The sequence below is a fragment of the Phaethon lepturus genome, unplaced genomic scaffold, assembly GCF_000687285.1.
Source record: "Phaethon lepturus isolate BGI_N335 unplaced genomic scaffold, ASM68728v1 scaffold46615, whole genome shotgun sequence".
Lineage (NCBI taxonomy): Eukaryota > Metazoa > Chordata > Aves > Phaethontiformes > Phaethontidae > Phaethon > Phaethon lepturus.
The window spans coordinates 29,755-42,618 of NW_010542502.1; the positions used below are offsets into that span (position 1 = coordinate 29,755).

Genomic DNA, 12,864 nt, shown 5'->3' on the forward strand with positions numbered 1-12,864 from the left:
TCAGCTGTGCACTTTATTACTGGGTTCAGGTGATGTAAGTCTTTGCACACTAACTTAAAAAGACAGGCCATCAGGATAGTTCTTCATGTACTAAGGATGCCATAATAATGCCATTTACTCTTTGCTTAAGTAAAACATACTATAGGGGTTCACGCTTTTAGTCTCTGGGTGGCTGTTTTATTCTGATGCTTTCTATTTAGAGATAAAGTAAGTTTGGAAATGTTGTTTAGCACTGGAACTTCAAAGTTCTTTGTACCTGTTCCGGTTACTCTCTCTACATAGTTTGTAAGCAGCTGTTTTGAGTTTACTTACCTTTGACTAGCAGGTTTTTGACTCTTGATAGAGTAATGATCTTCCTAGTAGTGTTTCTGCATTGCACTAGCATAGATAATACACTAGCTGTTGTAGGTCTTGTTCTGACAACTGGACTCTGAATAGTAAGTGAAATAGCTCTAAGCTTGGCTGGCTACACAAATCTATATGGTAGCAGTCTTCATATAGTACTTGATTAAGAGTCCTGAATTCTGTTGTTCTGGGTTTTTTGCTGCGTAAGTGTTTTTGCTTGTTATTTTTTCTATGAGCCATTTTATGGGTCGGACTTTCACTTTTCCAGGTATTTACAAACACAAAGAATTTGCTAGTACAACAAAATTTGCAATTTAAACTCTTCCAAAGATATCAAAATAAACCTTCCTATTTCTCACATGTGCAAAATAGTACTCTTATTTTTCTAGTCACCCTGCCCCTCCTTTAAATTGCTTGCTTTTCCTACTTAAAACAAACAAACAAAAAATCAGAATGCAAAAAAAACTCCAAACACAAAAAGCCTCTACATTTAAATTTTAACCTGACAGGTTTCTAGTGAGTAGAAATGAATTTTGGTTTTGTTGAGGGGAGGGCGGTGAGAATGTATCTTTTTTTCGTTTTTTGTTTGTTTATTTAAAAGGACTTGGAAATTTCTAGTCCTCTGTAAATGCTGCAGCAAGATTGATAAGCTTGAGAGGTAAGTTTAAATGGAATGTGAATCATTAAGAACAACGAAGATAGTGCTTTCTATTATAAAATTAAGTTTAGTCCTGCTTTTTGAGAGAAGGTGGAGCTACCTACCATGAAATGGAACCAGTTTCCAAGTTTGTTTGCAGATGAGTAAAACTTTTCTTTCATATCTTACCCATGAATGCAGCACTGCTTTTGTATGTTCGTCATCAATTTCTGAAAAGCTTGTGCAGAGTTGAAGGTAGCTCAAGAACTTTCCTGTTGGATGTAAAAGATGTGGTAGATGAATGTTAGCTGCTTCTACTGCTTGCAATAGCTTGAATGACTATGGTTCTGGGTAATGGGTCAGTAATTATCTTTGATTTGCAAACTGCTTCCAAGCTCTTCAAAATCTTGATGAGAAGGGGAGGGAGATTGCATAGTTCTAAAACTTTAGATGACACATTTTTCCCGGGAAGGCTTTTTTTGTTTGTTTGTTTGAACATAACTACATTGGAGCCATTTTAGAAGTGCATATCGGTTAGGCAACACACTTGAAAATGCCCCAGCTAGTTTTCTTCTTTGTGAAGAAGAAACTGGAGACCTGTTAAAGTTATGCATAAGGAAGTTTGGTTCTCATCCTTTTGAATCTCCCCTGCTTTTATAGAGGAAAAGCATTCTGGTTCAGTCCTGCATGGAAAGAAAAGCCACACTGTGCACGATGCCTTATGAGGGTTGCACTCATCTGACAGTCCCCATTCCAATTTATAACTTCTGGCACTACTGCTTACACTGTGTAGGCACCCTTTTCCCATGTCTAAGTGAACTTGAAAGCAGCACTTTGTTTACTCTTAAATTTAGCCAAATATTATGTTAAAAAAAAATAATCAAACTTAATTGTACATGCAAGAGCCTGCTTCCATTCCACAGGCCAAGAATAAACCAACTTTTTTGGCATATCCTTCTTCAAAAAAACCCAACAGGATGTTCGAGATGCCTATCTTAATATTGTTAAAACAAACAAACAAACTCAAATAAGTAGTCCAATAAACAGTAGTTACAGAAGGTCTTTTTGGTGTTTGTCCTGTGTCTCGGCTGATCCCCATATTCTGTGGGACATTATTGGACCTACTTAATGGTCCAGGCAGTAAATGAAAGTTCTTGAAATCTATTCACTCCATCTACTGCATTTTGTCTTGCAGCACACTGTTTTTCTCCGCACCCTCCTTCCCCCACCCTATTTCTTTACAGCAGACTTTAAGTTAGTGAAAAAATTAAACACTTCTTTTAAATAGTCTATTGCATGTGATAAAATATGTAATTGGTCTGGTACTACAGGTCTTTTTTGTAACAGAAAGTTAAGGTTTCTAAGATCCAATAGATCATGTGTGATTTCATTTAAAATACTTTATGAAACATTTTTTTTCTAAACAGATAATTTAATCCTTTCCCAGTGTAATATGTAATTTTTTTTTTTCTTTGCTGAAAGATTCACGACTGTATGCTTAAGTGTATAGGGCAAAAACTATCATCAATACTGGAAGTTGAGTAACGGCTTACGTTCAGATGTAGGATGATTCATCTTGCCACATGTAAAGAGCGTAAGGGAGAACTACCATTTTATTCCACAATCCTGAAATATGTTCTCTTTAGTTCTGTGAAAACTCTGGCTTTTCACTTTGGATCTATAAGGTATATTTATCTTCACAGAAATGAGTGTGGATATGTGGTTCCTGTACAAGCGCAGACTGTGATCTACCAGTATTTATGAAGAACACATGTACAGGAAAATGACTCTTAAGTACAAGTCATAAATTGAAATTATTATAGAATATACATGGACAAATATACCAAGTGTGGTATCGGTAGACTGTAATTTCATCAAGTGGTTTTTCAGACTTCATAAACTATGAATGAAACATGATTGTATTGGCCTTGTAACAGGTAAAGTAAAATACAGGGTCTGGCTACTTTAAAGCGCTCATAATTCTATAGCTGGAAATAGCCTTTTGGGATATGATTAAGTCTTAAAACCTGCTCGTGATTAAAAAAATACATTTTGGTGAAAATCACATGTTCAGAAACCCTGGGAAACATTTGAGTATCCACCTCGTGAATTTTTACAATTCCCAGCTTTCTGGGTGTAAACCGCTGCGAGCTACTTCCAGCAAAAGGAAGAGAAAAGGCTCCGGTTTACTTTGAGCTTCGTCACCTCTCTGATTATTTTGTTGTTTACGACGCCTTTTGTGACTTGGACCGTGCGGGGCTTTGTTTACCTCGGGGGATGTGACAAACTGGAAGGGCTCCGGCCTGAGGCTGCATGAGGCGGCCATGCCGGCCCAGCCCGGCCCTGCGCAAACCCTCCCGCTCGCTGCGGCGACCTCTGCCCTTTTGTATCCTGTGACACTCAGCCTGTCTTTGTGCTCAAGTTTGTTCACGATGGATACGTTTCCCTCCCAATCGCATATGCCGGGAGCCCGGCAGAGCGAATAGATAAATTATTTTCAGCTGCAGGCCTAGCAGGCCGGGGCTGGGGGAGGCGGGCGGGCGAGGGGCCTGCTAGAGCGGGGGCCCTTCCGCACCACAGCCCAGCCGGACGGGGCGCAGCCGCCCACTCCCCCCGGAATATGAAAGGGGATGACTCTCGGCCTCTCAGATCCTTTTTAAATGCAAAAGAATGTAGGAAATTGCCAGATCAGTTGGTTAATCAGTGACAACTGCAGTAGGTGCACAAAAAGCACGGCCCTTAACAAGAGTAATCAGTTGCGCGGAGTGTTTTTTCAGCGCCTCAGCGGGTCGCCGCTGGCCCCACCTCTTGAATCCCCAGGCCGGTTTAGTGTCAGCTTTATAAGAGAATGTAATTGCCGGGAGATTTCGTGCTGACTGATGGTAACAATATAAGTCTTCTCCGTGGCACCACCTCCCTCCCCCCAGCCCTGCCTGGGCCTTTTTGTTCGCCCGGCCATGGCACAGCCGCCGATCGGGTCGGCGGCTGGGGGCGGGGGAGGCCCCGGGCTGGGGCCGAGCGAGGCCACGCTCCCGGCCTGCCGAAACCGAAAACTGTGTATGCTGCGCTTGTGCGTGTTCAAACTGCACGGAGGGTTAACGCTGAACGTGTTGCGGTCCCCCTCTACAGAGTCGTTTGCAAGATAACGCCGCTATCAAATATTTTAAAAAGTATTCCTGAAATATTTTGGTGACTGCAGTTGTTTCTCTTACTTATCTAGGGCTATTTTTAGATGAACCTTCTCCTCTGCCTCACATCTGTATTTTAAACTTCTGTTGGGAGAGAGGGTGGTCGTATGACCAAAAAAGGCCTCTTAAGATTCCAGGCTACATAACACTAAAACTGAAGTGTTTCTGGCTTAGGCTTGTCCCGTCTCCTCCCATCTCGTGTTTGTAATGTACTTAAATGTAAAAAGCATTTTTTTCTCTATTCCTCTGTTTACCTCATTAAAAACCTCCAAGTACGTACTTCTACTAAATGGCTATAACCTTTCTCTTTTTTTCTTCTGGACTGGCCGGAGGGGGGTGTAAGAGACATTCTAAGGCGTCTTATTTAATGTTATAGGTGCTGACTTAAAATTGGCAGTGCCCCACGTTAGGAAAAGAGTTTGCAGCCCAACTGGTAGGGCGGATGCAGAAGTCATTCACCAAAGGAGTGTGTGATGTAACAATGAGGCTCGGGGGGGTTTGCATCAGAGTACTCCTACGTGGTGCTCTTGTGGTCTCGTATGGGAGCTCCTGTGAACTTGAATGACGTAGGATATTGTTTCCAAATGTGTGGCACAGGCTGAACTCTGGCTGGTCATTCCTGCATCAGCTGCTTGACAGCAACAAGCTGCCAAATATTCGAAGGCTGTTGTGCCCTCAGTTGCCTCTGTAAAAGCCTGTTCTTTGCCAAAGTACACGATGCATTAAGGAAATAAAATGTAATCTGATTTCTACTTAAATATTGTATGGGAAACTTGTAGTTTCATGGATTTCTTGCCCAAAAGATGTTACTGAATAGTATTTAGCACAGATTCAAATGCTGTGACTTCTGAGGAAAGGTGGGTGAGGTTTTCACTCGCAGCCTCTGTCCTCGATTCTTGGTTTAACAAGATATATTGACTGCCTTAAATTTGCCCCTGGAAATTTCTGTAAGGATATGTTTCTTTGAAGAGCTAACTGAATTTTACTAAAATAGGTGTGAAATGAAATATTTTGGAAATGATTATACCGTATTTGCTGACTCTTCCCACTGAAGGCAGAATGTTCCTGAAGTGTGTGAGGGCATTCTTTTCATACGGGCAAGTCCCTTCACCCTTTCCCGGGGTGGGGGGGAATGAGATTCCTGCCATCCTTTGATCTGATATGAAGTATATGGACTTCATTTTTAACACAGCTGTACTGTGTGAAGTGTATACTTAGGAAAACATTCTACATAAAGAAAAAAAAATCTTTAAAGCATTCAGATAAACAAGTTTCTTTGGAAGTTATGGTCAGAAATTATGTTGCGATCACTTTACAGATCTGCTCTTCTATTTTGGCTAATCTATATGCAGGAGGAGTGTACCATGCATGAAGAGTTGTCTGTGACAGCAATGAGAAGTAAGCATTGAACATGCTGGAGACTAGGCGTGCTTCCCATGGAGGTGGTCAGGCACTTGCATAACTGTCCTGGCATCAGCAGGGCTATTAGCTCAGTAGCTAAATGACCCGAAAGGTAGAAGTCTCATCAGCTATCTTCCCCCATTTGAATGCCTTGATATGACTTTTCCTATGTTGTCAGAGTGTAATGTGTTTATGAAGTTTCTAGTGAATGTTTTCCTCCAACTCTGTTTGTAAAAGAAGAATGTGACTTTAATTGCTGTCATTTGTGCCATCTACTTCCATGCAGCAAATGCTTAAATTACTGCCCCTAACAGCCAGCAGGAGCTTAGCAGTTTTGAAAAGCAGTTTAAATACGCAATGTTTAAATGCAGATTTAGTAGCCTAATGTTTAATCCTACATTTTGAGGCTCCAGTCTCAAAATGACCTTTGGCATGGCTTTGGTTTTTAGCATGAGAGGTCTTTTTAGCCTAGTTCTTCAAAATAGCATGGTATTTGCAGTGTTTATTGTATTGTGTTGTAGGTGCATAGTTGCATTATATAAGTAACTGTTTTGTTGTATCTGTCAAGTACTTGGGAGTTTTGTCTGACACACCAACTGATCACTGTAAAAATACCAACTCTGCATGGCACATCTCTTTTTCAAAACTTGAAGCAAGTCAGTATTAGCTGCCTTCTCACGTTCTGTTTATTCAGTTTGCTTGCTGCATGACCTTCAAGAAATGCTGCTACGTTTCTTGTATAGAAGGATTGATAGTTGCATTGAAGGACCTGTTGATTTACCATAAGTTCTTCTGCATGGTAGAATGTGAGAATGGCATTGCGGAGGGCACGTGCATCTGTGTGCTGCCCTTGCTGCTCATCATTCTTGAATGCTGGGATCTGCTGCTTTGGGAGCAAGGCCTTTGAAGTTCAGATTTTAGTGTTTGCAGCCCTAGATCGGGTTATGCGTATACAGCAGCCACTTTTGTTCCACTCATAAAAGTGGGAAGCTGCCCAAGGCTACTGAGTCCAAGTAGCTCTGAAATATTAAGTTGAGCAATGGTTAACTACTACTTAAATTTGAGGTCTAGCTGTTTAGGACTGGAATGTTGCAGACTGGAGTAAATGTAAGCTTTGTCTGTTGAGACAAGAGGGTTGTTAAGCTAATTGACTGTGTCCTGGTAGTGGGGATCATACCATTGCTTTGAACAGAAATAGTTTGTCAAGGAAGTCTTAAAGAACTATTTTGACTCTTTGGGTTCAGTCTTGTTGATGCAATCTTTCATGTTCAGGAGCAGAAAAGCTATAGAATTTTTTTAGCAGAATCTGCATAGTTTGGTTAAGATTATTTAAAAAAAAAAATTCATGATCTGCTCATACATTCACACTTTCATTCAGCAGTCTGTCTGTCTAAGTCCTGGAAAATAGTCATTGCGTCTTGAATGTCTGTTGGTTTTAACTTACAGGATAGTAGAGGAGAAGATGCACAAATACGTATTTTTAAACTACTTAATCCAAAAAAGACTTTAAATGGAGCTTACCATGGTCAGTCTTGCTGTTAGTTGTCTGCTTTCATAGGGAAGTGAACAGTGGTGCTTAGTGACTATATCTTAGGTAGAATTATTGCTTGATGCAGGTCCTACCTTTGTTTGTATGAATTTTTTTTTTTCTTCTTTTTTTGGACCAGCCTTGAGGATTTAAGCAGAGAAATTGCATTACTCGTAGTGAAAGAAGCAAAGACAAGCTTGCAATTTATAATAAGGCTGTGACTCTCATGACTTGCTTAACTATCTAGAAGACATCTATCCTGTTAGTGGAGGGGGTTGAGAGCTTACTAGGTAATTCCAGTATTGACTGTTTTCCTATCAAAAAGTCAGTTAATTCATTTTGATAGGGCTTTATCTGCTACTGTCTTTCATTCTTCAACATGTTCTGTTAGTCATATATCACATCAGAGGTTTGACTTATATTTGGATAAGTAGAATAAAGTTTGTGACAGCACAACTCCTGACTGTAAAGGGCTGCAGTCATTACATTTAAGGCTAAAAAACTACAGTTTTGAGATATCTTCTCAAACATATTGTCATGCTGTGCTTTTCAAGCCTAATAGCTTTAGCACCGACAGCTCAAGCATGAAGTCAATTCACACTTCAGATAAAAATGCAGAACTAAAATCATAAATAGTAGCAAACAGTGTTTTTGTTTTTAATTTAGATGATGGATTTGTTTGCATACAAACTACATCATAAACTTAGAGGTTATTACTTTTCTTTGTAAAGAGTGTGTATGCTCCGGAAGCCAGGCGAGGTCTAGGTTCCATAGCATGTCTCCTTCATTTTAAGGGACCGTCCCTATCCCAAACCTGCAAACTGGGGTGGAGTCAGCTGGGCAGAATTAAAGTGTGTTTAATTAAACCTTACCCTTTCCTAACTTGCTTTTCTGGGTATGGTGGTAGGTCCTAACTACTGTTAGCCAATGTTGACTGTTACCGGTGGCTGACTCACTTGAATTTTACGGGAAGCCTGTCAGCTGATGAACAGTAAGGGAAGCAGTGCGACTCCAATGTGTGCTTGATGCTTGTAACCATGTTTCTGGAGATGCTCTGTTAGCTTGGCTATAACAGATAGTGAAGTTTTCAGTTATTTTTTGTTGCAAAATTTCTTTCATTAGTGTTTCAGGAGAGTAGAGTGTGCTTGTCTTCAAAAATGTTTCTTTTAGTAGGCATGATCTATATAATAAAATGAGTGAAAAATCTTACCTGTTCTTAATTCTGTGTCTGTAAATAGGTTAGCTGATGGGTGAGCTCCTCTACTTGACTCAGGTTTGATACTGCCCAGATTATGTCAGTGGTTGGGAGGTGACAGTGTCTGTGCACTATGCTTTTTAGCACTTCCAAGCCAAGAGACTGTTCTGTTAGATAGATACTCTTGGTACACACTGATGTCCAGCTTTGCCAGCTCCTGATGGCAGCGTGTGTCAAAGGTAGCAGTGTCAGAAGTCCTTGAGCAATCTGAAATGACTGAAGGGATCTTCACCACGGCAGAGTGGTCTGCTCTGGAGCCGTCTAATGCAGAAAGCTTGTTTTGGTGAAGGAGGCTCCTTCTCACCTTGTTGTTGTGACTTCCTTATACTGTGCTTTAATAAACTGATTGAGGTGGTAAATCTTACAGATGGCTTCTACTTAATAAAGAAAATGAAATCAAAAGAAATAGATACTAGCAATATGAAGATAGCTCATAGGAATTTCTGTTTAATATTCATATTTAATCCCCAAGTAATTTAGAAATGTAAGTGTTAATATCCCATCCAAGCACGGAAGAGATTTAAGAGTGTGGTTTTAAAGGTGACATTCAAATGCTATTTTAAGAGGAGTGATAAATGCTTGTGCTTTTCCTCTTGCCCTCTGTTTCATGCTGTAGAAGGTCCTGCTGACTGACAATGGCTACAAGAAGTCTAATAAATGTGCTGATATTTTCTCCCTAAAACTTGTCTGGGACAAATTGCCTTCAGTTAAAATAGTCTGGCCTGGCATTTTGCATCCAAAGTGACTGAAAGCATCCCTCCTCCGCAACAAAATGTGAGATGCAGAAGTACAAACTTGTAAATCTTATTTTCTTTGATCACTAAGAACAAGTTGGTATCTGCAAGGACAGTTGCTACTGAATTACAACAAAGATGGAAAAATAGTTGTTTTTATTTGCTACGTGGATGGTCTGACTATCGCCGTGAAGTTTATTTTGAGATACAAGGCATGGCATTTAAAATCCTGATCTTAAGAAGGAATGATAGCATTAGACTAGTTTCATTCATAATAAACAGATGCAAACAAAATCTTTCGAGCTGTTGCAGGGAGAGGATGGGGGACACATTTCAGGACATGCCAGTCTTGATGTGAAAAACCTAAGCAGGCACTTTTCTGAACTACTCTGTTACTCTGTGTTTCTTTTTGTGTGTACCTTGTTAGGTTAGCACTTTATTATTTCAATTCTTTTTCCATTACTAGTTGTCCTGAATGAGTTTTCAAGATCGTAATTCTGGAGAGAACAAAACTTCAGCGTGGTCTTCTGACGCGCCGTAGTTGCAATTAGTAGCATGATTGCCTGAAGATGAATAATGAACTCCAATGATAGTGTTCCCTGTTATCATCATGAGAGAAATTAGGATATGGATTGAGAAATCTACCCTATCATAGAATGGAGCTTTTGAATTTAATATTCTTCCATAAATTGAACATACAGTTTTGCTTAAATGGGAGGAAGCGACGTGTCTTTCAGTTTACAACTTCATTAAATGAAGATAAATAGTGTGTTTAATTTTTATTTATTTATTTATTTATTTTTACTTCCTAAATGTTAAAACTTGGTGTTTGACATGTTTCAGAGGGTCACCTCTGTGTGTGTTTGAAAAATCTGTTGTCCATATAACTTTAGTGTGTCGTAGGACTTGGTGCTTCTGCTTGCTCATCTGATTGCACAGCTCAAGGGAATAAGGTTAAGGACATGCTGTTGGTAACTAGAGCGTTTTCAGGGCTTTAGTTCGGCAGATGGGCTGCTTGGCTATATTCATACATCTGCCTACCTGCTGTGGCAGCTGCTGCTGCTGCATGTTGTGTTCTTTTGTTCTGTTCCATCCAAGAAAGGAGCACTAGGAAGTGTAGTGAATGGATTAATTTAAGGTTAAGATTAGTGTTTTGCTTGCTTCCTAACTCTCTGTGATAATAAAGCTTCTGATAAAGCTAATGAATCCTTCGTAAAGTGAAGTAGATTTTTTTTTAAGATGTATTTCAGGGGCTGAAACTAGCTAGCATTGTCTAAAAAACAGTCAAATGTGTTTTCTTTATATCACCTGACATTATTTGTTTCAATATCTTCCTCTCTTTCTCCCCCTTCCCCCACTTTTTCTAGGAGCAGTAACCAGACTTTGCCTGACACTGCGTGGTCCAAAAGAATTAAGGAAATACGGAATGACATGAAGGAGATTAGTTGAGGATTAAAGGCTTTGAGGACAAAACACCTCGCCGAGGTGAAGCACAGACTAGCATTCTAGTTGTAGCTCCGAGGAGCTGTGTGCTGAAAAAAGATGGCAGATCCAGGAATGATGAGTCTGTTTGGAGAAGATGGGAATATTTTCAGTGAAGGGTTGGAAGGTCTTGGAGAATGTGGATATCCTGAAAATACAGTAAATCCTATGGGGCAGCAAATGCCCATGGATCAAGGATTTCCCTCTTTACAGTCATCTCTTCATCATCCCCCTGCAAATCAAAATCAAGCCAAGTTGACCCATTTTGATCACTATAATCAATATGAACAGCAGAAAATGCACCTGATGGATCAGCCGAACAGGATGATAAGCAATGCCCCTGGGAATGGTATAGCGTCTCCTCATTCACAGTATCACAACCCTCCGGTTCCTCAGGTTCCTCATGGCAGTGGTGCTGGTGGTCAGATGGGAGTCTATCCCAGCATGCAGAACGAAAGACATGGGCAACCCTTCGTAGACAGTGGCTCCATGTGGGGACCACGGGCAGTTCAAGTGCCAGACCAGATAAGAGCACCATATCAGCAGCAACAGCAGCAGCAACCGCAGCCGCCACAGCCGCCACAGGCACCCTCCGGACCCCCTGGGCAGGGCCATCCTCAGCACATGCAGCAGATGGGAAACTACATGGCTCGTGGTGATTTTTCAATGCAGCAGCACGGTCAGCCGCAACAGCAGAGGATGAACCAGTTTTCTCAAGGCCAAGAAGGCCTCAATCAGGGAAACCCTTTCATTGCCACCTCAGGACCTGGCCACTTGTCTCATGTGCCCCAGCAGAATCCCAGTATGGCACCTTCATTGCGACACTCAGTCCAGCAATTTCACCACCATCCCCCCACTGCTCTCCATGGAGAATCAGTAGCCCACAGTCCCAGATTCTCCCCTAATCCTCCCCAGCAGGGTGCTGTTAGGCCGCAAACACTTAATTTTAGTTCTCGGAGCCAGACGGTACCCTCACCTACTATAAACAACTCAGGGCAGTATTCTCGATATCCTTACAGTAACCTTAATCAGGGATTAGTTAATAATACAGGGATGAATCAGAATTTAGGCCTTACAAATAACACTCCAATGAATCAGTCTGTACCAAGATACCCAAATGCGGTCGGATTTCCATCAAACAGTGGTCAAGGACTAATGCACCAGCAGCCCATCCACCCTAGTGGCTCACTTAACCAAATGAACACACAAACTATGCACCCTTCACAGCCTCAGGGAACTTATGCCTCTCCACCTCCCATGTCACCTATGAAAGCAATGAGTAATCCAGCAGGTACACCTCCTCCACAGGTTAGACCTGGTAGTGCTGGAATACCAATGGAAGTTGGCAGTTATCCAAATATACCCCATCCTCAGCCGTCACACCAGCCCCCTGGTGCCATGGGAATTGGACAAAGGAATATGGGCCCCCGAAACATGCAGCAGAATCGTCCATTTATGGGTATGTCTTCAACACCACGGGAGATGGGTGGGCACATGAGACCAAATGGTTGTCCAGGTGTTGGCCTTGCAGATCCACAAGCAATACAAGAGCGACTAATATCTGGCCAGCAGCTTCCTAGTCAACAGCAGTCTTTTCAACAGCAAATGCCAACCTGTCCTCCCATGCAGCCTCATCCAGGGATACATCATCAGTCTTCACCACCCCCACATCCTCATCATCAGCCTTGGGCACAGCTTCACCAGTCACCACAAAACACACCACAAAAAGTGCCTGTCCTTCAGGTAAGCTACTTCCAATGAGTAGAAAATGTTTTAAATTAACTGTAAATGCATTTCAGGATACACAAGATCTGTGGTTTTAAAATAGTTGCCTCTGATTCCCCTGTTTGTTGCTGGTTATGTGGCTTTCTTGGTGCACAGAAGCTGAAGGTAAAATGAGGCTCAGGTAGCTCATTAATGTCCTTACAGTAATTTTTACAGGATAACATTATGGATAGACCAAAATACAATACAGCAACAGGACAAGCTGAATAACTACTGTTTTCTTCATGGTGGCTCCTTTGAGGGGGAAATGGAAAGCATGCGTGAGAATTGTCATGTTAAACTATTAATTTTTGTATTTGCAACTTGGAGAAAGAAGTGTGTCTTCTGATGGGTTTGTTTTGGTCAAACCAACGGTTTTCTTCAAATCCTAAGGGAATGTGTTGTGGTTTTAAGTTAAAACTGAAATTTTTATATGTGAAAAAATTTCCAGGATGAACTTCTTCAGCATTAAGTAATGCAACTGAGAAGTGATGGGGCAACAGTTTATGCAAGGAGAAGACAGCAGATGT

The 12,864-nt window shown here is 41.2% G+C and overlaps 1 protein-coding gene across 1 annotated transcript in view; it reads left to right on the top strand.

The window, feature by feature from the left end:
- Positions 1–5,729: 5,729 nt before the first annotated feature.
- Positions 5,730–12,864, top strand: part of CHD7 (chromodomain helicase DNA binding protein 7) — a gene marked incomplete at its 3' end in the record, with an annotated part of 37,299 nt that continues 30,164 nt past the window's right edge. The window contains exons 1-2 of the mRNA XM_010288032.1: positions 5,730–5,797; positions 10,456–12,313. Coding sequence (XP_010286334.1) covers positions 10,631–12,313 — 1,683 coding nt within the window. The remainder of the gene's footprint in view (positions 5,798–10,455; positions 12,314–12,864) is intronic.